General features: G+C 35.5%; 2 protein-coding genes and 1 long non-coding RNA gene across 5 annotated transcripts in view; 2 read left to right on the top strand and 1 right to left on the bottom strand.

The window, feature by feature from the left end:
* The first annotated feature begins 703 nt into the window (after window positions 1-703).
* il12rb1 (interleukin 12 receptor subunit beta 1) lies at window positions 704-10,100 on the top strand. 2 transcript variants are annotated; one of them, XM_016570077.1, is made up of 15 exons: window positions 704-848; window positions 2,095-2,218; window positions 2,389-2,564; window positions 2,658-2,794; window positions 2,877-2,910; window positions 4,530-4,670; window positions 4,762-4,841; window positions 5,228-5,447; window positions 5,678-5,818; window positions 5,901-5,999; window positions 6,956-7,099; window positions 7,240-7,389; window positions 7,535-7,619; window positions 9,074-9,143; window positions 9,528-10,100. In XM_016570077.1, the coding sequence occupies exons 1-15, from the start codon at window positions 794-796 to the stop codon at window positions 9,876-9,878; spliced, it is 2,007 nt and encodes a 668-aa protein (XP_016425563.1). In that variant the 5' UTR covers window positions 704-793; the 3' UTR covers window positions 9,879-10,100. The 2 variants fall into 2 exon arrangements, with proteins under 2 accessions (XP_016425563.1, XP_016425561.1); XM_016570075.1 differs by having other exon boundaries at window positions 2,092-2,218.
* LOC107753826 (uncharacterized) lies at window positions 7,621-13,709 on the bottom strand. Its single transcript, XR_001641510.1, has 4 exons — window positions 13,631-13,709; window positions 11,785-11,870; window positions 9,088-9,153; window positions 7,621-7,763 (listed from the first exon to the last, which is right to left on the bottom strand). It is a non-coding gene; the product is annotated as an uncharacterized LOC107753826 (long non-coding RNA).
* The window catches only part of LOC107753825 (homer protein homolog 3-like), a 25,129-nt gene continuing 12,873 nt past the window's right edge, over window positions 13,683-25,938 (top strand). For both annotated transcript variants that reach the window (XM_016570079.1, XM_016570078.1), the window contains exons 1-4: window positions 13,683-13,747; window positions 18,451-18,607; window positions 18,730-18,861; window positions 23,050-23,157. In XM_016570079.1, coding sequence (XP_016425565.1) covers window positions 13,743-13,747; window positions 18,451-18,607; window positions 18,730-18,861; window positions 23,050-23,157 — 402 coding nt within the window. In that variant the 5' untranslated portion in view covers window positions 13,683-13,742. The remainder of the gene's footprint in view (window positions 13,748-18,450; window positions 18,608-18,729; window positions 18,862-23,049; window positions 23,158-25,938) is intronic.

Below are 25,938 nucleotides of genomic sequence, written 5' to 3'. Positions count from 1 at the left end.
AAACAAAACAACAAAACAAAACAAAACAAAACAAGAAAACTAAATAAAAGAAGAAAACTAAACAAAACAAAATAATAAAAAAATTAAAATAATTGGGCATTAGTGATATAGAAGGTTCAGTTGATGACAGATGATGCATTATGAGGCATCATTACATGTATTACTGCTGTGATGTTTGAGTAAAAGGGGATTTTTGCCATCATTTATTAAGTCAGGTATAAAGTATTTACATAGTTACAAGTATTTACATTCTTTTTGAGTTCATGATGTTTTGAAGGGTTTGTGTGTTTACGAAGAGGGAGACACTAACAAATTAAAAGAGGATGTAAAAATGGAGTCGGTTTCAGGGGTCAAATCCTGATGATTCTGAAGCACCTCTTTACTAAATGCCGCCCACGTCAGGCTAATGATGATTTGGTTGGAAAGCGATCTCAATAGGCTCGCACAATTAGGTTTATGATCTGTAAACAAGCCAACTAGCATCTCCGTCCAGCATGTTCACATTTGAAGGTGAAGGTACAGAATTCAGGGGTGTAACAGGTAACCAAACGTGTTTTTTCTCATGAAGTGAGACAAGCTTCCCCTGCTGCTTTCGTGTTGTGGTTTGTGGTGTTGCAGTAGTTAGCACTTCATTCTGCCCCAGAAACACGCATGACTAGTACGTACAGACTAAACACCTTCAGCTTTCTGTTGTCTAGATGACTTCAGACACAGCGACCGTTAACGTGAACTCTGGCTCGCCTATGCATTGGCCATGTCTCACGAGTGAGGAGCTTTCTGAACACTAGAAGCGATGAGGATGAGAGTGGCTGTGCTGGTGCTTGTTGTTTCTGTCAGTCTGACTGAAGGTATGTATGTCATTGACTTTTTTCTGTCATGGCTGATAGCACATACACAACACCGCAGATGACATTGAGATTAGATTGCTAGACTTTTACGGAAGTATATGATATAGATTTCAGATGATTGTGCTCTTGTATCAGATGGTGTGTAGATTTTATCAGTGCTGTGAACCTACAAACGCCATTTGACTAAACCGCCATTAAACAACTATAAACCACAGGATGTAAACAAATTGCGCCTTTTTTGACGATGTATTTATCATTACATCAGACCCATTTAAAAAGTCACATACTTACTGAAATGTAAATAGATGACTTCGAATAGTTCTACACTATTGGTCGAAGGTTTGGAATAGGCCTAATTGAGATTTTTAAAAATGTTTTTGAAAGACGTCTCTTACACTCACCAAGACTGCATTTATTTGATCCAAAATACAGTAAGTTGTGAAATATTATTATAATATAAACTAAAGGTTTTCTATCTTAAAATATTTTTAAATCTAACTTATTCTTGTGATGAACCGCTAAATTTTCAGCATAATTTCTCCAGTCTTCAGTGTCACATGATCCTTCAAAACTCATTCTGGTGCATATTATGATGTTGAAAACCATTTTTACTGCTTGATTTTTTTTTTTTTGTGGAAATATATATTTTTTTGTTCATTTAAATGAAGTAGAAGTCTTCTGTAATATTAAATTGTCTATGCTATCACTTCATATCAATTTTATACTTTCTTGATGAATATTTATTTCTTTAAAAAAAAGTACTTGAATGCTACTTTGTCATGGTTTCCAAAAAATATAATAAGCAGCAAAAACGTTTCAACATTGATAATAATAATAATAATCATATTAGAATGATTTCTGTCAAGACTGGAGTAATGATGCTTAAAAATTCAGCGTTGCATTACAGGAATAAATTACATTTTTACAATGTATATAAAAAGTGTAATAATATTTCAGTATTACTGATCTTATTTTTTTGGATCAAATAAATTCATCCGTGGTAATGAGACTTCTTTTAAAAACTATTAAAAAATTATTAATGCATTGTATTTTATTTAAATGTAATTGTCTTTTTCATTATTGTAATTTTTGTTTTTTATACACACATAATCTATATATATGTCTATACTTTTCGTGAAAGCTCCTGTCACCAAGATAAATGCCTTGTGTGTGTAGCTTACAGATGTTGTACAGTACAGATGTTGTTGTTGTTGTTTTTTATATCATTTAAATGTTCTTAAAGCAGCACGATGTGTGCCTACAAGTAGTCCACACTGTTACAAAACTTCAACTAGACTAGAAGAGGACTTCATTTGTGAATGGGATGAGAGAAACCCTGAGAAGAGTCAAACACACACTCTCCATATATGGTGAGTTCAACCAACACAAGGCATGAAAGTAACACAAACAAATCATGCTGTCTTCATAGTTGCAAGAAAGTATAAACCTATGAAAGTTCGACTGTGTGTAAAAAACTTGGGTTTAACAGATACTGAGGCTTGATAATGCATGTCAGTCATCATAAAGCTAACTTTCACAGGGACACTGAAAAAAACAGTTTTCGTACGCATGTGAAGTGCAGCAAACCAGCCCAGGTAAACATTCTCTTGGAGGAACTAGGAATCCCGTCAAGAACGACAGACATATGGGTACAGACACAAGTGGGCAAACTCACCTGTAATTCTAGCAAAATCTCAGTCATCCTTGAATGCATGGGTAAGTTTAGGTTAATGAGGGCCAATACATATGGTGGGATCAGAAATCAATGCAGCGTAACATTTTGCTAATGTATACTTATGTTGCCAACAGTCAAATACAGTAAACCTCAGATTATCAGCATGAAAAGGTCAGCTGGAATCCTGAATCTCACACTGGACAAACCGAAGGATAACAGAGGTGCTATATATGAGATCAGATGGAGAGAAAGGGACTCTGAATGGCAGAATGTAAGACGTTTCGGAAAATCTGATATTTTAAAATCCTGAAATTAATCTGTTATTTTGCTAATATTATGTTCTCTGATTGTAGACAACATTTGAAACTAAGGACAGCACTATTGAAGGTTAGAGTCCTTATTCTTTTAATACAAATTACACATGTGCAGAAATAAAGTAGTCTGAATGGTCTGAACAGTGATTTGTCCTTGTGTTTATAAAAAAAGAGTTAAAGACATATTCAAAATGCATTATTCAAAAAATAACAGTTTTTTTAAATTCTTTTTTAAATAAAAGAATTCAATGTACTATGAAAACATTCTGTAATTTCCAGAACTCACTTTTAAAAAAATTTTTTTATATGATTTTAGTTCAATAAGAAATAGTAGTAAGAATAGTATGTCAACACTGTACATTCCAGCCTATAAAACTAAAGCTAAAGAGTAAAATGTGGGAACAGGTTATCAAATCTGGTTTTGTGTAGCACCTACAGTTTTTGGTGCAAAAACTCTAATAAAAAACGTAATGGTTATGTATGACCCCTTTAAACGATCTTAATATTTGAAGGTTGCAACCTAGGCTCACTGGAAATATGTGACTCCAAAAACTGCAAAAATGTTCCTATACGTAGGCAGTTTCCAGGTGAAATGAACACTAGAGGCAGTAAAACACCAACAACTTTTGTTCCTTTCCACACAAATGATTACAGCAATTTTAGATTCTATGGAGCCCCGCACATGGCATGCAGGAAAAAAAAAATAGGCTAAATCGTTTTAAATCGCTAAATTTACTATTTCGTTCCCTCGATTTATAAATTGTGCGCACGATTTACTAATTCGTTCCCTCGATTTGATAAGCCGTGCACACGATTTATAAATCGAGAGAATGAATTAGTAAATTGTGCGCACGATTTAACAAATCAAGGGAACGAAATAATAATCGTGCACGTTTTAGTACATGGATAGAACGAATGAGTAAATTGTGCGCACGATTTAACAAATCGAGGGAACGAATTAGCAAATCGAGGGAACGAAATAATAATCGTGTGCACGTTTTAGTACATCGAGGGAACGAATTAGTAAATTGTGCGCACAATTTAACAAATCGAGGGAACGAAATAATAATCGTGTGCACGTTTTAGTACATCGAGGGAACGAATTAGTAAATCGTGGGCACAATTTATTAATTTTTTTCTTGCATGTCATGTGCAGGGCTCCGTAAGATTCAATTCATCACTCATTAAATGCTTATTTTTGCTTACTTTTTCCAGAGAAAGCGTGAGGTTGGGACGATTAAGTAAAGTCTGTAGGTAAAGTAAAATAAGCCTGAGTGAGGGATTTTAAACTCTTGAAATTTTACATTTTAATTAATTAATTTTAAATATTAATTTTAAACTCTTTAAAGGACTGCGAAAGGTTTCTTACTAATGCAAGATAGGATAAATAACCTGCTGTCTGATATCACAGATGATTATGCTTAATAAACTGAGAGAATTTATTAAGCATAATCATCATTGTGAAGCCCTACTGCAAGCAACATAATATCCATCTGTTATTGCAACCATTTTGTGCACATGTTTTTTGACATGCTTTTTCATGACACTGTGCTGTTTAATAAACCCGCATCTGACAAGGCCAGGAAAATGTAACGGGAGCAACAGGTTTTGCAGTCACATATTTCTAATGAGGTTGAAATTTTGTGCCCATCCTTCCCAAAATATACAAAACTGATTGAGATGTGCTTGTAGATTTCCACATGCTACATCTACAGAGCCAGACTATCTATCAGATCCAACTGAGGCGGCAGGCCAAACTGAAGTCACATCTATGTAAAGACTCACTACATGCTCTCTGGAGTGACTGGAGCCAAATGGTGGATGTTCCCTCAGGTTTGATTTCAGCTGTATCCATCAATGAATGCTGCAGTTTCAAAAGCATGCATCTGAAAATATTCGGTTAACAGATGTCACCTCTCTACAGAAATCAGGCGCCGACCTGTAATACGCTGGGTAGAAAATAACCCGAAAAATGGTACCAGGGATATTAATCTCTTCTGGGATGTAAGTATTAAAGGAACACTCCACTATTTTTGAAAATAGGCTCATTTTCCTACTCCCCTAGAGTTAAAACAGTTGAGTTTGACCGTTTTCGAATCCATTCAGCCGATCTCCGGGTCTGGCTGAGCGAGATGCTAACGGTCTAATCAGATTCAATGATCTATGCTAAGCTACATCTAAAAGTGCTACCGCCAGACCCGGAGATCGGCTGAATGGATTCGAAAACGGTCAAACTCAACTGTTTAACTCTAGGGGAGTTGGAAAATGAGCCTATTTTCAAAAATAGTGGAGTGTTCCTTTAACGGAACGAGGCACATCAGAAATGTTTTTGTTGGGTTGAAGATAAATAAAATTTGATTTGAATGATGCTAAAATGTAGTTTTCTTTAGGCCCCACCTGCTGAAGAGTCTGTAGGGGGTGTAAAGTACATTCTGAGACTCTCGGATTGGCCTTGTAACAAAACCAAGAGAAAGAAACAAAAAACTATGAATCAAACCTATAATGCATCAATAACATATTCAGAGGCCAGGATTTCCATTATTGCAGTTAACAAGGTTGGACATTCACCACGACAGCAGCTCATCATTCCCGCTGTGAAACATCTGAACTGTAAGTGTTAGCGTGGGTTTTCAGGTACAGTATGTGTGTTAGAGTGTGTGCGCTTACAGCAGCATGCAAGTGTAAGCTGTGGGGTTTGGTGACTGAGAGTCTTTCAGTGTTGCTAAAAATTGCTCATTCAAAATATGCCACTTAAGTTTTTTTTTATTTGAAAAACTGAGAAAAAACACCTTGAGAGGAAACAGTAAAGTGGAAACTCATGTGAAATTTTGACATTTCAGACTGCGACTCTGACATGCCTTCAAATATCACCAAGGCTGATAATAATACCTGCTTAGAATGGTACAAGCTGGAAGACGGTGAGACCCGACCAAGGACCGTATATAGCTCAGAAAAAAAATTGCTCAAGGACATTAAAAATGGTATATTCATCCATTCATCCAATTTAAAGCATTATATTTATGTGTCATATTAGCTAACTCCTGTCTCTGGTTTTACTTACAGAGGTGGAGCATTTTGTACGTCATTATTACTTTCTTCACACCATAAGAAATAAACAGTATCAAACTGCCGTTATGTGTCCTTTTTACTCAAAACAGAAAGGTAAGTTCAGACTGAGGATGTGCCAGTAAATTTGGTAAATTATTTTCATGTGATGGCCAATAAATGGCCGATGTTAAACTAAATGGCTGAAATAAAAATATTATTTTGTTTAAAAATGTAAAAATAAAACACTAAAATCTAAAATGAAGCAGAAAATGCTTCAAGTAAATCATTATAATGTACAGTATGAAAAATGGATATATTTGAACATAGACGTGAAGATGCACTATCCCAACTTAAGTGGTTGTAATTCATGAATGCTTTGGACCTAATGTTAGTCTCTTAAAGTAAAATCAAAGCTATAAGTCTAACTTTGTTATGTTCCAAATTTGAAATTGATATCACAAAAATTGAGGTTCCTGTGTTAAGGCGCTATACCAAAAATAGCCCAAAAAAAAAAAAAAAATAAAACAAATTTTTCATGCACAAATTTATACATTTCTGTCACAATACCTCTATCACAAAATATGGAACCTTGAGACTCAGATATGTCAGAAAGATTAGAAAAAGTTTCGATTATAAAATATTGCAGTAAATTTTGTAATATGACACTTGACACCACCCACTAGGGAGAGGAGCCCACTAAAAGATTTTAAAGTACCATTTCCATGGTAATGCAATGTCCGATTTCCAAAGTTTTCACCAGATGAATTTCGAGTGTTTAAGCTTTTGAATTTAGGATGATTAATAAAATATGTGAAAGGCAATAATAAAAGAGCGCCACAGGTTAGAGATTAACTTTTAATGGGTTTTTTAATGACGAATAAATGTCAAAATAATGAAATATCCAATATTGTCTGATATTGATCAATTAAAAATATAACTGATATGGTACCATGAGGTGCATCCCTTGTTTAGACTATTTAGAGTAGGTTATTAAAAAATGAAGACCTCAGTATAGATATAGTCCATGATGATTTCTAATGTTCACAACGGAACATTTGCATTTGTTTCAGCACCTGTTAATGGTCCAGCCAATGTGAATGTTTCTGATGTCACACATGAATCAACTGTGGTAAGCTGGCTTTCTATTCCTGTGGCGGAGCAGCAAGGATTTCTACAGCATTATGTCATTTGGATATCTGGACAGGGAAACACAAGTAAGCTGAAAGTTTAGTATTACTAATAATTTTTTTGCTATATGGAAGTCACAGCCGTAGATAGTTTTTTACTTGTATGACAAGCAGTCTAACCCATTATAAACATATCAATGTTTTGCTTTCTGTTCCTCTTGCTTCAGAGTTCCATAAAGTCCCAGCAAATAAAACCAGCTTCCTGATCAAGGACCTCCACCCAGGGGCCTCTTACACTGTATCTATATCCGGAAGGACAGAAGCTGGTAATGGGCCGAACTCAACGGTGAATTTTGAAACACACTCCAAAGAAATGGGTACTGAAACACAGTCACTGCCAAATGAGAAATGATTATGCAGAACTGAAAGGTTTATTTGAACTGTCTGCTTTTTGTCAAAGAAACGCAATGAGGTGTGAGAATGTACCCGCCAACAGCAAATGTGTTCTGCTATTTCATTCAGGCTTATCGTGGCAGGACCAAACCATCCTGATCGTCTGCGTGGTTGCCCTCTTGTGTACTATAATCTGCTCCGTAGCTGCCAGGAGGTGAGATTACCATAACCCAGAACAGCTGATTGAAGGCCAAGATGTGTGATATTGTACATAACCTGCAGCTTGACTGGCAGAGCATAGAGCTATAGCACCACCAAGGTCATGGGATCGACTGCCAGGGATGCCAGAACACATGCACTGTAAAAAAAACACACAACGTATTATGACTATATTATTGTATTGCTGCGACTTTCATTCTAATCATTTTGACTTTATTCTCAAAATATTACTATAAATATACTGCTTAATAAATAGAACTTTGTTGTAATTTTGACTTTCTTAAAACGTTACAACTTTAATCTCGCATTGGTGGTAATGCGTTGAATTTAATCTCAAAATAATACTTTATTCTAGTAAATTTGAAGTAAAGTAAAAAAAAATAATATATACAAAATATAGAAAAAATAAAGTAAATCTAAAAAATATTACAACTTTAATCTTGTATTGCTTTGAATTTCTGATCATTTTGACTTAATTCTAAAAATATTACAACTTTGATCCCATAATACCACTTTTTTTGTTCAAAATAACTTTATTCTCATAATTTTGACTTTATTCATAAATTATTGCAACTTTAATCTTGTATGTGCTGTAATTTTAACTATTCTCTAAATATTACAACTTTAATCTAATATTGGTCGTAATTTGGACTTTATTCTTAAAATACAGCTTTATTCTTGTAATTTTGATGTATTCTTAAAACATTAAAACTCTTTATTCTTATTATTTTGACTATTTATTTTTTTTAATATTATGACTTTAATATCATATTACAGTGACTTAATCTCATCATTTTGACTTTATTCTCAAAATATTACGACTTTGATCCCATAATACCACTTTTTTGTTCAAAATAACTTTATTCTCATAATTTTGACTTTATTCTTAAAATACAGCTTTATTCTTGTAATTTTGATGTATTCTTAAAACATTAAAACTCTTTATTCTTATTATTTTGACTATTTTTTTTTTTTTTTAATATTATGACTTCAATATAATATTACAGTGACTTCATCTCATCATTTTGACTTTATTCTCAAAATATTACAACTTTAATCTTGTATTGGTCATATTTTTGACTTTTTCAAAATATCACAACTTTATTCTTGTAGTACGATGACTTTATTCTCATAATTTTGACTTTATTCTTGTACTGATCATAATCTAGACTATTCTTAAAATCTTGCAAATTTGTTACCACTTTGTTTTTCTCATTTTGACTTTATTGCAAAATATAACTATTTAATTTCATATCGGTCATAATTTTGACTTCATTTTCAAAATATTACAACTTTATTCTTATAATACTATAACTTTATTCTAATACTACTACTTTATTCGAATAATTTTGACTTTTTTATTTTTTTTTTAATATTACAACTTTGTTCATGTAATATTACAATTTTGTTTTTGTCATTTTGAATTTATTTTCAAAATATGCTTTACAGATTGAAGCTGTTACCTGAGGTACCCAGTCCTGTGATTGATGCAGCAGAATTCAGATGTCCGGAAGAGCAGGTTAGCAACACTGAAGAATCGAAGCATTTCCAACAAAACAGCCTCAATATTTTAAAAAGGCACGGCAGGATATGCTACACATTATAATGACCCAAATTCTGAAATCTCCCTTCACTGTTAGCAGAAAAAATCTGTGGTGCGGTCAAAATACCAACCACAACACGTAACATCAGCGCATTTGCATTGATGTACCTTAAAAGCAGCTATCAGCCAGAGAAAAAGAGTAAAGGAAAGCTGGGCTGCACACCCTATTTACATAAATTATAGACTTGACCTACTAATAAATTGATGCAAAATAAATGAAGAGTATATTTTGTAATTAAATCAATTGTGCATGAGTCATTAGTGCAAGTTATTCCAAATGAGAAAATGTTTTTGTCGCAGGACCAGAGGCCGATGATAGAGGAGGTGCACGAATTTGTTCTCTTGCTGCGCCAAGATCTTGGCAAGCGCAGGGAGAACGTGACTCCTGAGCAGAGCACTTTACTGCAAGATTTTGGGCTTGTCGTCTTTGAAGAGGAAGAGGAGGAAGACGGAGAGGGTGGAGTTACTGACTTGAGCTCTATGAAATCCTGTTGCTATCCGAATCCTAGCTACAGAGGACAGATGCTACAGCTGCCAGAGCCTTTCCACATGACAGACAGCACTTCAAGGGACAATGACACAGAGTCCACGTACAGAGATGGCCTGTTCTTTGAAACACGAGTCCTGGAGTGTGACAAAACGTCACTATAATAGAAGCTGACTGTAGGGACAAATAAACCACCCTAAACAAAGCTCCTCTATCTGCTGCATGTGTCTTCTGTACAAGCAGGTGCAGTCAGTTATGGCATCTTTAGCTTGTCTTTAAAGTGCACCTGAGAAATAATACTGGAAATAACCCAGTTCTGAGAAAAGAGTGCGATTCTCAGCAGTTACTGAGGTTGCGAACACATCCTCACTCTTAAGCTTTGTTGTGGTCACTGACGTCACATTCTGGATTCTCATTATGTCTATGTATGAAGCATTCTGCTTATTTGTGTTTTTAGTAATAAAGTTACCGTTATTGTGCTCTTCACATACAGGTACATCACAGTTAAATGTAAATTTTTTCAAAGAAATTAATACTTTTATTCAGAAAGGATGCATTAAATTGATCAAAAAGTGACAGTAAAGACTTTTATATTATTACAGAAGATTACCATTTCAAATAAATGCTGTTTTTTAAAACTTTCTTTTCATTAAAGAATCCAGGAGAAATTCCCCTCAGAAACAATAACGGTTTCCACAAAAATATTAAGCAGAACAACTTTTTTTAAACATCAATAATAATGAGAAATGTTTTTATTATATTGGTATTGTTATTATATTATTATTATCAATGTATATAATAATTATCATTTGTAGTATAACATTTATAGTACACAGCTGTGTATATCTTTATACATTTACAGTTTTGTCCACTAGGGAGAGCAATTCAATCTCTCAGAAAAGACACTGGGGTTTTTACATCATTTAAAGCTGCAGTCCGTAACTTTTTTGTGTTCAAAATTTACAAAATTTATATAATAAGCAAATACACCATGAATCCATTTTCCAAACCGTGTTTTTGGCTTGTCCTGAATCACTACGGTACACCTATAATAAGTGTTTATATTCGGACTATTTAGACTGGTTCGGGTAGGTACCGCTGCGGAGTAGCCCAGTACCTGCGTGATCCGCCATAGACATAAACAGAGAGAAGTAGCTCCGGCTACAATGTTCTTCCGCAAGACGCACGCAGTTCTGTTTATTAACCGCTAAAGCGCCAAAAGCTACGGACTGCAGCTTTAAATAAACAGACATCACAAACCAAGAGTCTTGGGTTTTACTATATTAACCATAGTTACTACAGTTTATGTTGCTACTGTAAAACCATTATAAATCTGTATGGAATGCACATCCGAGGTGCAAGAAGTTGAATATGAATCAACTTCGTTTTCTTCCCTCTTTTTTATTATTTTTTATTTTTTTAAACATTTTTAAGTACCGACCACACATTTTGGTACCTTTATTTAATTTAAAAATATTATTATTTTTTAAAGATTACTGACATTTTAGTCTGTTATCAGATTTTTATCAACACTTCTTCAACTATACTTTTCACTCTCAAAAAACAAAACAACAAAAAAAGTACTAATATGCACTCCTCAGGGGTAAATAAGGTACAAAGATGTACCTTTTGAAAGAATGTTCTTCTGTACCTATTTTTTCTGAGAGGGTTCATAAACAGGGTAACAAAAAAGTGAAAATTACATTTAAATTTTTTTTTTATGATCTGTATTAATTATTTGAGAGAGACATTGCTTAGGTGTTGGTGACAGAATATGGAATGTGTTCACTGAAAAAAAATGATTCATTGAATTTACAAAAAATTAAGGTAAGGGGTTACAATCAATTTATTTTAGCTACATTTAAATAAACTAATTTATTTGACTAACTTTCAACAACATTTGTTTATTTAAATGTAGCTAAAATAAATAGCATGCAACCAATTACCTTACAAAAATGAAGTACATTCAATGAATCTTTTTTTCAGTGTTTAGTTAGAACAGCATCCTGCTGTAGCTGCACATTCTCTGTCTCAAAGCGAAGCGCTGCTGCCCCGTCTTCACAAAAGTACCTTTGTTTGTGATTCTGTGCAATGTTCAGATTACTGTTCAGGATTTGGGAATTAATCACAGATGAAGAACTCCACCTCCTCAGAATCTAGAAGGATTAAAAAAGAAAAAGCACGAGTGTGGGATAAAACAGAAAAAAAAACTGAAATAAATTATTTAACTTAAAATAGTGCACAACAAATGGATCAATATAGCGTAAGATGAATCTTTTACATTAATAATAATAATAATTCATTACATTTTAAATAGTGCTTTTCTAGGCACTAAAAGCGCTTTACATTGTCAGGGGGCATCTCCTCATTCACCACCAGTGTGTTCAGCATCCACCTGGATGATGCGACGGCAGCCATAGTGCGCCAGAACGCCCACCACACACCAGCTTACTGGTGGAGAGGAGACAGAGTGATGAAGCCAATCAGCAGATATGGGGATTGTTAGGAGGCCATGATGGTCAGAGGCCAATGAGCAAATTTGGCCAGGATGCCAGGAAAGACATCCTGGGATTTTTAATGACCATGGAAAGTCAGGACCTCGGTTTAATGTCTCATCCGAAAGACGGTGCTTTTTGACAGTATAGTGTCCCCATCACTATACTGGGGCATTAGGACCCACACAGACCGAGAACACCCTGCTGGCCTCACTAACACCTCTTCCAACAGCAACCTAGTTTTCCCAGGAGGTCTCCCATCCAGGTACTGACCAGCTCAACCCTGCTTAGCTTCAGTGGGCAACCAGTCTTGGGCTGCAGGGTGATATGGCAGCCAATCACTAGTATCAGAATGACATCCCTTAAAGAGTTACCATGGTTATGATGTACATTTGAATAGTAAACTAGATATTAGCCACCACTGTAAATCCATTTAAGAAAAAGACATTTACTAAATGATAACTTTGTTAATTTAGCCAATGTTACACTTCAAGTAAAAATATAATAACGCATTTTCCTCACAGCTTGATGAATAGATAGATAGACAGACAGACAGACAGACAGACAGACAGATAAATGATAGATAGATAGATAGACAGACAAATGACAGAAAGACAGACAGATAAATGATAGATAGATAGACAGACAGACAGACAGATAAATGAGATAGATAGATAGATAGACAGACAGATAAATGATAGACAGACAGACAGACAGATAGATAGATAGATAGATAGATAAATGACAGACAGACAGACATACAGATAGATAGATAGATAGATAGATAGATAGACAGACAGATAAATGAGATAGATAGATAGATAGATAGATAGATAGATAGATAGATGATAAACAGACAGATAAATGACAGACAGACAGAGAGAGAGAGAGAGAGATGATAGATAGATAGATAGATGATAAACAAACAGACATATAAATGACAGACTGACAGACAGACAGACAGACAGATAGTTTTTAATCATTAGCTTCATAAAACACCATTTTGTTTCTCTCATGGAAAGATGGAGTCCATGATAAAGAGATGGTTCTGTGGACATAAGAGCGACCAGCTTCAGTTTAAGGGTCTCCTGCGTCCCGCGGCCAGTAGGGGGCAACAGATCACATTAGCATGCAGGAGTAGAGTAGGTCAATATGAGTGAACACTGTAGATTTCAGTGGGTGCAGATTACTTGAGAAATTTGACTATGAGGACTCAGCGAAACATAAGAGCAGAACTGTACGCTTATTTCGGGCTTTTCAGAAGCGTGGAAATAGCGAGGCCGTCGGAGAGAAACTAAAGGACTATGAGGACGAGAAACCGAGAACCAACAGAGACACTAGACAAAGGAGAGTGTTGGATATTTCCATAAAAACACTCCATAACGGAGCAAACAAAGCACAACAACTGTTTTGACACTTACATTGCTGTATGGTTATCGCCATATAAACAGTAGAGACTGGACCGAAACCGACCCTGCGTGGATCAGGTGTGGAAAAAAGCTGGAGTGGTTGAATTTCACTGATTGTGTGAAAATGGGGTGAGTTCACTCTCCGTCTACTACAAATGTCAGGAAAGTGACGACGATTGGTTTTGAACAGCGCTGATAACCTCTGTTTGAAGCTGTAGAGCTAACACTTACTAGTGTGTGACAGTTGTAGATTCAGTGTAACTTTAGTTTGGATCAGTATTTTTGGACGGCGTAAGTTTGGAAAAGGCGGACGCGAGCTCACATTCCTGCTGTGTTTCAAAATCTACTGCGCTGTCTAACTAGACAGCATAATTAGTCATAATTGTCCGTTCCGAGTCAGCTGAAAATGACCAAAGTCATGCCCAAAAATGCTGCACGTGCCTGCAATTTGCAAAATGCTGTCTACTAGTTAGGCGGCTCACTGGATTTTTAAGTCACTCTGTCTCTCAGCTCTGATAATGGGAAGAATTTTTCAATATTCCCATCAAAATTATTGTAAAATATTTTGTTTTGTGTAGTCTTTGGTGGTTGTTTTTGTAAAATAATGGATTATTAATGCTTTCTATGATTTAAATAGATGCATGTCGCATTGTAAATGCATGTTTGCTTATAAACTGTGCATTTGTTCAAATTCAACTGTGGAACGCCACAATCACCTCACTCTGTTCAACATTCATGATTGTTACTGAGAAGAATAACCTTGAAAGACTGAAACAGCTTATGTGTTACTTTCCATGAATAAGGTAAAAAAAAACAACAACTTTATTTTTAAATTTATGTATAAAATTTATTGATGGTCAACCAATCACAAAAGTTTTACATAAACTGCTGTAAGTGAACATAAAATGAAATTTTACCCTATCTTTTTAAATGCATTTTGATGATTGTGAATAATTTGTATATGTTTCAATTTTCTACTTTTTTTTTTGCCAGACTTCTCCAGTTACAGGGTGCTAGAGCCGTGACGTCAATTTGCCGCTGGTTCCTTTAAGTTTTTGTTGTATTGGTTTTTATAATGGGTTTTGTGAACATGTAAGTTTCAGAAGAAATTATATTTCACTGCTTTGATTGTCTCTTCATTTTCTGCACGCTTTGAAATTTTTGCAATCCTGTTACCAAAATGTGGTAAACTGTAGCAATAAACACTCAGCAGTAGGGGCTACTTTAATTGAGACAAAATATGGATTTTTGATTGATTGAAATATATATCTCATATTAGGGCTGCACGATAAATCGAAATGGAATCGAGATCGCGATTCGACAGAAGCTGCGATTGACATGCGTATCTTTCAGTGAAGCACGGTTCTGTGATCAGCAGTAAATCTCCATCCAAAGGCCAGAGGGCGCTCTCGCGCTGAAACTCCAAATACGCCTCGCAGAAGAAACCCAGGAAATGCCTATCGCTGCAGCTGAATAAACAGAAGATTCAACTGCTTTCATTGATTCAACGTGACTAATAAACACACGACTACGGCAATATACGGTTTATCTGAGTATTTATTATTATAATTTTCATTAAAATAAAGTATATTTATAATGCAATGCCTTTATCACTGCTTAAATACTATGAAATATGTTGCGTGCCTTATTCTGTGTAAGAAGCCACATCATCTCACAGAAGGATTTATTTCAAACACTCGATTGACGTTATGAAGTGAGTTTGGAATAAAAATGTGTTATTAAATGTGGTATTTTCACATGCTTTCAGATGGAGCAGCATTTACTTCACAGAGCCGTAGTTCACTGAGAAGCTACGCAAACAGCTGTCATTATCGCGAACGATTTCTTCGATTTCATAATCGCGCAATAAAATCGTCACAACAAATTTTTTTGCGTAACTTGTCAGTGAACTACGGCTATGTGTAGTAAATTCTGCTCCATCTGAAAGCACGTGATGATGATTTCCTGCTGATTACAGAACCGGCTTTTTTAACAAAATGCGCATGACAATCGCATTCGTTTAATCGTGCAGCCCTATCTCATATATTAAAGAATTTTTTGATTGATAATTTTTTTTCTCATATAGAAAACATAATTTAGGTGAAGATTTCAATTTAAATTGTTTACTTGTCTTTCCCAATATCTTGTAGTAAAAGTCTTGTTTGACCTCATATTGCGTTCAGATAAAGATGCTATGATATATAAAGAGCTCATAGGTCACCTAGTCGTGCTATTATGCATTCGTTTCGCGGAAGTAAACTGTTTAAACATGCATGTTTGATGGTGCATAATAGGCTGGCTTTGTTGAAAAGGAGTCAAATTCTCTTCTGTGCAGGCGAGAAAAATGAACTGAGATGGGCCGCTCTCAGATGGGCTCGAATGGCACTCTGTAAATACATTTGGCGCTATTGGAGATTTCTTTGTAATTGGGTCAGAGATCACATAAATCAGATGTGAAATTTTAGAACAGCATGCTATTACCCAGCAGGTGACTTCTCCTTGACAGAAAGACTTGTCTCTTTTCCGTTTTGTTTATTATGTGGTCTGCTGTTCCTACTTTCAGTATTTGCAGGATTTGATCGGGTCTTTCAACTAAGAGGCATAAAAAAACATGCAATGGGGTCTTGGGAACTATCCAGGAGGCTCGGTCTCTGAACGAAGACATTGGCTGCGGTGTGAAATTACTGTAGAAGTTGGAGTGGAGCTCTTTTTATGTACCATACTGTGCAACAGAAGTGCTTGATAAACAGTTTCTGCATGGAGCACCTGCACAGCCTTTTCCGGAGGTGTTCTGTCCTAGATAACCTTCCCAGAATGCCAGAGTGATTAAGCATTACCAAAATGTCACTTTGGCCTCTGGAGGTTTAATTCAGGAAAGATTGATGGATCCAGAGTTTGCTATGGTGCCACAACACTGATGACACAGGTGTGACCTTCAGCGTTGTGTGGACAGGGCTGATATGAATCTGGACTGATGGGTAGAATTCAATGAGAGATTACTCGCTGACTTGCCATTAGCATCAGACCATTACTTTCTGGCTGACAGCGAGCTGATCAAGAGGGCACCGACGTACTAGAGATTATGCTACATTTGAGCGCACTTTGAATCTAGTGATTTTAAAGGGATAGTTGACTTTCTTTTTTCAACAGAACACAAAAAAGAGGATATTTTGAGTAATGTCTCAGTGTATTGTTTATCCATACAATGAAAGTCAGTGGGTACAACATTGACCCCATTGGCTTTTACTGTACGGACAAAAAGAATATCTTCTTTTTATCCCACGAGAGAAAGCCATATAGGTTTGGAATGCCATAAGGATAAGTAAATTATAAAATTTTTATTTTTGCCATAAGGATAAGTAAATTATAAAATTTTTATTTTCGATTGAACTTTCTCTTTATATATTTTTTTACACTGATTATGGTGGCCATTTTTGGCAACGGTAAGAATGCAACAAAATGGTATGATCAATAAAGGCTGGAATACTTTGTCTGTTCACATACTTGTGTAGAGTATGTTTCACATTTCTGAAATCAAGGCAAGCCCTAAAAAAAAATCTCCTGTTGCTTGTTGCGATTTACAATGAAGAGATACATTATAAATATATTTTTTACTGATAAATTCGTAAATTATGTAGTTTTAATGCACTGTATCACGTTGGAGAAAAGCATGTGAAAAATGCATGCATGTACACTATTGTTCAAAAGTTTGGGGTCAGTAAGGTTTTTTTATTTTAAAGAAATGGATACTTATATTCATCATAAATGCATTAAATTGATCAAAATTGACAGTAAAGACATTTATAATGCTACAAAAATTCTTGTTTTTTCAAATAAATGCTGTTCTTTTGAACTTTCTATTCATTAAAAAAGCGAATCACAGTTTCTACAAAAATATGAAGCAGAACAACTGTTTTCAACATTTATAATATTAAGAAATATTTCTTGAGCAGCAAATCAGCATATTAATGATTTCTGAGACTGGAGTAATGATGCTAAAAAAATCAGTTTTGCCTCACAGGAATAAATTACATTTTAAAATATAAAAAATATATATCCCAATAGAGTTCACAGTTCATTTAAATTGTAATAATATTTTGCAATATTACTGATTTTACAGTATCAAATAAATGCAGCCTTGGTGAGTATAAGAGACTTCCTTTTAAGCATTTAAGCATAAACTTTGTAATATTAGTGTACATTTTTATTGCATTTATGATATTGTGTTCGATTAGGACATGGTGTAACATAAAAATTGCTGCAGATGCATCTATTCATGTACCTCGCTCGAGAGTCACCTCATTCTTCGTGTTTGTTTGCTAGCAGCGTTGAACAGTCTGGAGTCGGAGCCATTCTCACAGGTCAGAAATATATCTTTGATTAATCCGTCCATAATCATCTCATGTTGATTTGGTGATAAGAGGATGAGGTGATGTGTCAGACAGTCCAGGCCGGGCCTTTCTCAGCCTGTTAGCACGGCTGTGCCCCTCCATAATCAGATCTGGCTCTGATGTCCCACACTTGACCTTGCATTAGGTGCTTCTCACTCCCGTCACAAGAGCTGCTGTTTCTGTGATCACACCTCTGATATTATATCGACCTACATCAGCCCAAGAATAATGTGTCTGTTGGCATCCTAATGGGGAATTAAATAATGCAGAGCATGTTATGAATAATATATATATATATATATTAGGGCTGGGTTTTGACACAAATTTCACGATTCGATTCGATTCTCATTCACAAGCTTATATATATATATATATATATATACACTATATATATACACTATATAATTATTATTATTATTTATTTATTTTTTGTCTTGGAAGGGAGCAGCCACTACTCAGCTTGAAGGCGCACGTCTTCCAAATTGACCCGGCCACTAAACGAAATTGGATTCCGGCCAGCAAGCCGTCACCGACCGTCTCCTTCTTTTATGATGCTGGCAGGAGCGTGTATCGCATTATCAGCGTAGGGGGCACTAAGGTGAGAGACCTCATCTACGGGTCGTCCAACTCAGTGTTGTTGATGCAGTTTTTTTAATCAAAAGATGCAGTTGTTGTTGTTGTTATTAAAAGGTGGTATCTTTGTGTTTTGCTCTAATGAAGGCGATTATTAATAGCATCATTACACCTAATATGACCTTCACGAAAACGTCACAGAAGTTTGGCCAGTGGGCGGACAGCAGGGCCAACACAGTGTATGGCCTTGGGTTTGCCACAGAGCAGCAGCTTCAGCAGGTAAATGCATGTTGCAGAACGCTTTTATTAAAGGGATATTTCACCCAAAAATGAATTTTGTCATCATTTACTCACCCTCATGTTGTTCCAAACTTCTATGAGTTTCTATCTTCTGTTGTGCACAAAAGATGATGTTTTGAAGAATGTGGGTAGCCAAACAGTTGAAGGTATAGCCATAGACTTCCATAGCATGGATGGAAGAAAATACTATGAAGGTCAGTGGCTACCATCATCTGTTTGTTTACCCACATTCTTCTAAATATAAACTTTAATAATAAAATAAACACAAAATAGCGCGACAGCCCCTCACGGACGACTGCCGCGCACAAACGAAACCAAAACACAAAATAAACTCCAGGCCTGGTCCTCTCTCGTCCAACACTGTAGTCACTCCTCCTTTATCCTTCCGGAGCTCCTCCGTGAGACTCGAGACCGGTGAGTGGCGCAGGTGTCGCGCATTAGCAATTACTCCACCGGCCTCGCTCCGTTCCCACGGCTCTCGGCCCCGCCCCTCTCGTCACAATTACTTTTTTGGTAAAAAATAAACAATTTATTAGGTAGTCCTTTAGCAAATTCATCTATTCATGTGTCTTGCTCAAGGGTCATCCAATACTTTGTGTTTGTTTGCGTTGAACAGTCTGGAGTCTGAGCCATTTTCATAGGTCAGAAATATATCTTTGATTAATCCGTCCATAATCATCACATGTTGATTTGGTGATAAGACGATGAGGTGATGTGTCAGACAGTCCAGACCGGGCCTTTCTCAGCCTGTTAGCACGGCTGTGCCCCATCATAATCACATCTGGCTCTGATGTCCCACACTTGACCTTGCATTGGGTGCTTCTCACTCCTGTCACAAGTGCTGCTGAACACACCTCTGATATAAAAATCAACCTAAATCAGCCCAAGAATAATGCAGCTGATGGCATCCTAATGGAGAATTAAATAATGCAGAGTATGTTATGAATATATTTTTTTTCTTGGTAGGGAGCAGCCAATATTCAGCTTGAAGGCACACGTCTTCCAAATTGACCCGGCCACTAAACGAAATTGGATTCCAGCCAGCAAACACGCCATCACCGTCTCCTTCTTCTATGATGCCGACAGGAGCGTGTATCGCATTATCAGCGTAGGGGGCACTAAGGTGAGAGACCTCATCTACGGGTCGTCCAACTCAGTGTTGTTGATGCAGTTTTTTTAATCAAAAGATGCAGTTGTTGTTGTTGTTATTAAAAGGTGGTATCTTTGTGTTTTGCTCTAATGAAGGCGATTATTAATAGCATCATTACACCTAATATGACCTTCACGAAAACGTCACAGAAGTTTGGCCAGTGGGCGGACAGCAGAGCCAACACAGTGTATGGCCTTGGGTTTGCCACAGAGCAGCAGCTTCAGCAGGTAAATGCATGTTGCAGAACGCTTTTATTAAAGGGATATTTCACCCAAAAATGAATTTTGTCATCATTTACTCACCCTCATGTTGTTCCAAACTTCTATGAGTTTCTATCTTCTGTTGTGCACAAAAGATGATGTTTTGAAGAATGTGGGTAGCCAAACAGTTGAAGGTATAGCCATAGACTTCCATAGCATGGATGGAAGAAAATACTATGAAGGTCAGTGGCTACCATCATCTGTTTGTTTACCCACATTCTTCTAAATATTTTCTTTTGTGTTCAGAAGAAGAAAGAAATTCGTACAGCTTTGAAATGACATGAGGTTGTGTCCCTTCATGCTTAAAAGGAATGTTGTGGGTTAAATAAATCAACATAAATTGTCAAAACAAACCAGAAAATGGATTGATATTTGTGTTTACACAGGACTTGACGCTTATGTTTTTCCCAAGGGGCACATGTGATCCCAAGTTGAAATATTTGAGAGTGCATTCAAAAACGTTAGTGGAGCAATAAAAATGTTTAAAATGTGTGCCTTTGATAAATGGAAACAAGGAGACATTTACAGGCCAAATTATTTAATTTATTAGAATACAAAAAGTACACAAAATGAAAAAAAAAATGTAATTAAAAATATTTCCGCTTCAATTTAACAACTATATATGTATGTGTGTGTGTGTGTGTGTGTGTATATACAGGTGCATCTCAAAAAATTTGAAAAAGTTAACATTTCAAAAAGTGAAACTTTCATATATTCTAGATTCATTACATGTAAATAAAACATTTCAGGTTTTTTTTTTATTTTGATGATTAGAGCTTGCAGCTCATTAAAATAAAATAAAATAAATAAAATCCAGTATCTCAAAATATTAGAATATTTCCTAAGATCATTCAAAAAAAGGATTTGCAAAGCAGAAAAGTTCAAGTTCTTTAAAGTATGTTCATTTATGCACTCAATACTTGCTCTGGGCTCCTTTAGCACAAACTCCAGCATCAGTGAGGTGTGGCATGGAAGCTATCAGCCATAGATTCTCTATGGGGTTCAGGTCAGGCATGTTGGCTGGCCAATCAAGCACTAATATTATGGTCAGCAAACCACTTGGAAGTGATTTTGGCACTGTGGACAGGTGCTAAAGTCCTGCTGGAAAAGGAAATCAGCATCTCCATAAAGCTTGTCAGCAGATGGAAGCATAAAGTGCTCCAAAATCCTCTGGTAGATGGCTGCATTGACTTTGGACTTGATAAAACACAATGGACCAAACACCAGCAGACGTCACGGCACCCCAAATCATCACTGACTTCAGAAACTTCACACTGGACTTCAAGCAGCTTGGATTCTGTGCCTCACCAGTCTTCCTCCAGACTACAGACCTTGATTTTCAAATTAAATGCAAAATTTACTTTTCTCTGAAAAGACGACTTTGGACCACTAAGCAACAGTCCAGTTATTTTTCTCCTTAGCCCAGGTAAGATGCTTCTGATGTTGTTTCTGTTTCAGAAGTGGCTTGGTAGCCCTTTTCCTGAAGACGTCTGAGCGTGGTGACTCTTGATGCACTGACTCCAGCTTCACTCCATTCCTTGTGAAGCTCTCCCAAGTGTTTGAATCGACTTTGCTTGACAGTATTTTCAAGCTTGCGGTCATCCCTGTTGCTTGTGGACCTTTTCCTACCCAATTTCTTCCTTCCAGTCAACTTTGCATTTAATATGCTTTGATACAGCACTCTGTGAACAGCCACCCCTTTCAGTAATGACCTTCTGTGACTTACCCTCTTTGTGGAGGGTGTCAATGATCGTCTTCTGGACCATTGCCAAGTCAGCAGTCTTCCCCATTATTGTGGTTTCAAAGAACAAGACATACCCGGGATTTATACTGTAGGGATGGATTTAATGAAACTCAAATGTAAATATTAGAATATTTTGAGTGTGTGTGTGTATATATATATATATATATATATATACAGTATATAACTACTTTCCTTCATCAAAAATGTTGATGAATTATAAACAGTATTGTAACTTGTTTTATTTTACATTTAAAATTATTGAATTTTTTAATACATTTTTAAGAATGTTTTTTTAAACAATTTTAAAATTTATTTAAAAATTTTAATTTAAAATTTGTATTTATTTATTTATTTTTATTTTTGTATGCTTTCATGAAGCTCAAGCAGTCGAGCAGTAGTAGTGCTAGTAATGCCAAGATCATGGGTTGGATTCCCAGCAAAAGTACTATGCTAGAACTGATCAAAATTTACACCTTGGCTTTAATGCAGTGTACATTTCTTCAGATAAAGGCATCTGCCAAATGCATAAATGTAAATGTAAATAATCTCAAAAGGTTAACCTTATATGACAAAATACATCAGTTCTATTTTTATTAATTTTGGGTCAGTGCAACTGCCATTAATTGTGGGTCAAACAGACTTGCAAACATCATAATATTAATAAAAAATTTGCATGCACGTATACACATTCCACAACACCTCAGAGTGGCAAAACTTTGCAAGCATGTTCTCATCCCCTTAAATGAGAAATATTCTAGGTTAACCAGTATTTATGACAGGGCAAATTTTGAAAATGTTTGATCCATAACATAAAGCAAGAGGTAATGTATATGTATTAATTATGTAATGTTAAGTGATATTTTTAAAGAGGATTTGCTTCAAGTCATGGCTAACAATTTTTGCCACATATTTATTGCCAATATATCATGGCCTTTTGTAACTAATTTCTATACAGTTGTTAAAAAGATTTGATAAAGTTACTATGAAGGTTTTCTCTGTAATTGTCTGTGCAGTTCTCAGAGCAGTTTAAAGAGTTTAAGGAGGCTGCGCAGCTCATCCGGGATAAATCACAGGAGAAGTTTGAGCTGTTGAGTCCTGGCCTAAACATCTCTTCTCCACAGGTAAACACAGTAACTCATATTTAACTTCAGCTAAACCTTTCGGAAGTGTGACTGAAAGCATTACGCTAACATAATGCAGTGATTAAAATTTAGACATATAATAACTCATGTCATACTTTTCAGCTGCTTGATTCAGATAACGTGCCAGAGCATTTCATTCCATCACTATTAACGCACTAACAATAGCGCAGTGGATCTCTAGTCTGGCCTCTAGTGATATGATACCTAGCACATGGCACGATGTATCAAACCAGTCCCACAAGAGAAGTGTTTCACCATGTTTATTGTTTTTTTGAATTCTTAGGAAGTGTGTGTGAGTCACAAAGCATGTCCTCACATGCCAGGAGGTGACACGGAGACACTGGTTGTAGCCTGTGTAGTGTTATGTAACTCCATGCGGTCACCCGGGGAATTCAAAAGCCTTGTTCATTTTACTTTACAGTTGGCTAACTTTTTTCATTCACCATTTGTGACACACTCATTCCTTAATTATCATGCCGGCCTGAGAATATATCAGAGTCTACTTACACATCAGATCAGGACACTCATTTATATAATGCATATTTTTTGATTAAAGGGGTCATATGATGCTGCTAAAAAGAACATTATTTTGTGTATTTGGTGTAATGAAATGTGTTTATGCGGTTTGTGGCTGACTCTTAACTTTTATAAAGAATATCTCTTTGGATTTGAGACTTTAGTCTTTGCAAATTTACAGATCTTCTTTATGCACCAAGAGCTTGTAACACTCCAAAGAGAAAGGAAAAAATGAAATCGCATCATATGACCCCTTTAAGCTGCTCATTCCGGTTTGACTTGTTTACCATGAGCTGTGCAGTATATTTATTTAGTGAAAAACTGTCCAGGTGATATTTCACCCCCAAACCAAAAGAAATAAATGAGAAATTGTTACATTATATATTATATTTGATGATTTAAATTGAATAGAATTGAATTTATACAGTAAAAATACTATTACAGTAATGAGAATCACCAATGAGAATAATTGGGATTTTGAAAAAAAAAAATGCACAGATAAAAAAAGGAAAATATGCTTTGTAATGAAAAATCTAATGAAATAAATAGTTACATTTTGCTTGGAGAAAAAAAATATTTTATATATATATATATATATATATATATATATATATATTTTTTTTTTTCGAAGATATTGTTGCTCTGTGTTGTTCGTTCTAGTGTTATAGCTGTGGACTTTCCTATTCTCCTAGAATTAGAACAAATATTACAACTTTATAGTTATCGTCCTTGGTGTGTGAAAAATCTTGAGGTTTTAAAGCGACAAACAACGCTTATATACTAATCAGAACGTTATTTTCCCAACCTCTTTCTCATTAGAGCAATCTAAAAAAAAATCATATATTATACACTTCTTACAATAAATACTTGCACTCAGGACTTTAAGGACAAAAAATGTACCCATTGAAACCCATTAAAACTGCAGTATTTAATCTCAGCACCATTAAAGCATAATATCATGCATTCTTTATTCATAGGTTTTGATTATGCCAGCAAGGCCTTAAAATTTGAATTAATTTTATTTTATTTTAAATTTCTTAAAAATGTGTATTGCACATTTGTGAATTCTACAAATGTTTGTATGTGTTTTTTTGTTTTTTTTTGCATTAAAACAACCACAGTGGCATTATGTTAACAAACTGGCATTTAAAGGGTTAAAATCCTGAAAATGAAAAAAATTAATAAAAATATGGTAGGTTATGATCAGAATTTCAGAACTGATGTTGGTAAAAAGATCTATGTCAGTGAATGCGGAAAAAATATTCATACAGTATATAATATTTTTATGACAGTTTTTTGACATTGATATTTTTGTCCTCTAAGGACCTCTGTGTAACTTTAAATTGACACACAAGGCTTAAAGGGACAGTTCACTGCTGGCAAGATGGTGTTTTAATGAAAGTTGGCTGTCTAGAAATGTTTTTTTTTTTTTTTTCATCTGGCAGATTTTTGCTGACAAATAAACATTGATATCTTGGTGCAGGTAACAGAAAAATAATACCAATTGTTTATTTACTTATACCACCGACATTGTTACAATACAAGGCTGGTTGAAAATTGACAAACTTACCCATTAATAGTACGGCAAAATGCTTGATGTGTTGTGAGCTCACATTCAGTATTCTGTAGTGGTTTAATGGCCATGACAGGCTTTTCGTCCTATGAGCTCTTTGCGTTCAAACGTGCCTCTCTAGAGCACATGAAACAGGCCGCTGACTAAGAGCTATTCATTATTTAATCGAACCTGAGTGTTCAGAGTTCAAAACAGCAACCGTGTGTGCTGAATAATGCTGCCCTTATTAATTAATAAAGTGTTTTTGGGGTCTTTCGTGAAGAATGGAAGTATATAAATAAGTGAAACAGAATGATGCACTCTTTGATCACTGGATCTATATGTGTGTCTGCTTCTAAGAGCTTTCTGGCCGAATCCAGTATTCTGTTTATATAATGGCTATTTTAATAGCGAAACATCAGTGAATGTCTCTCGTATGCCAAAGAATGTTTTTAGACGGTTCGTTTTGTCAGAGTATTGAATCTTTTGCAAGAAAGTGTATGTTGCCTGTAGGGGTGTCGGAATTAATCATTGCATTGGATGTGGACGATTCTGCATCGATGCAGTAATAGACCATAATTGATTATAGCCTACTGATGTCATTCGCATACACGCTTGTCACGTGAGTATTAAAAATGCACTCTATTTTTAAAGGGGTCATATGATGCGATTTCAAGTTTTTCCTTTCTCTT

The sequence above is a fragment of the Sinocyclocheilus rhinocerous genome, unplaced genomic scaffold (genome assembly GCF_001515625.1).
Source record: "Sinocyclocheilus rhinocerous isolate Xijiao unplaced genomic scaffold, SAMN03320098_v1.1 scaffold711, whole genome shotgun sequence".
In the NCBI taxonomy this organism is placed as follows: Eukaryota; Metazoa; Chordata; class Actinopteri; order Cypriniformes; family Cyprinidae; genus Sinocyclocheilus; species Sinocyclocheilus rhinocerous.
The sequence above is the reverse complement of the archived record's forward strand: the minus strand, read 5'-3'. Positions and strand labels throughout refer to the sequence as shown.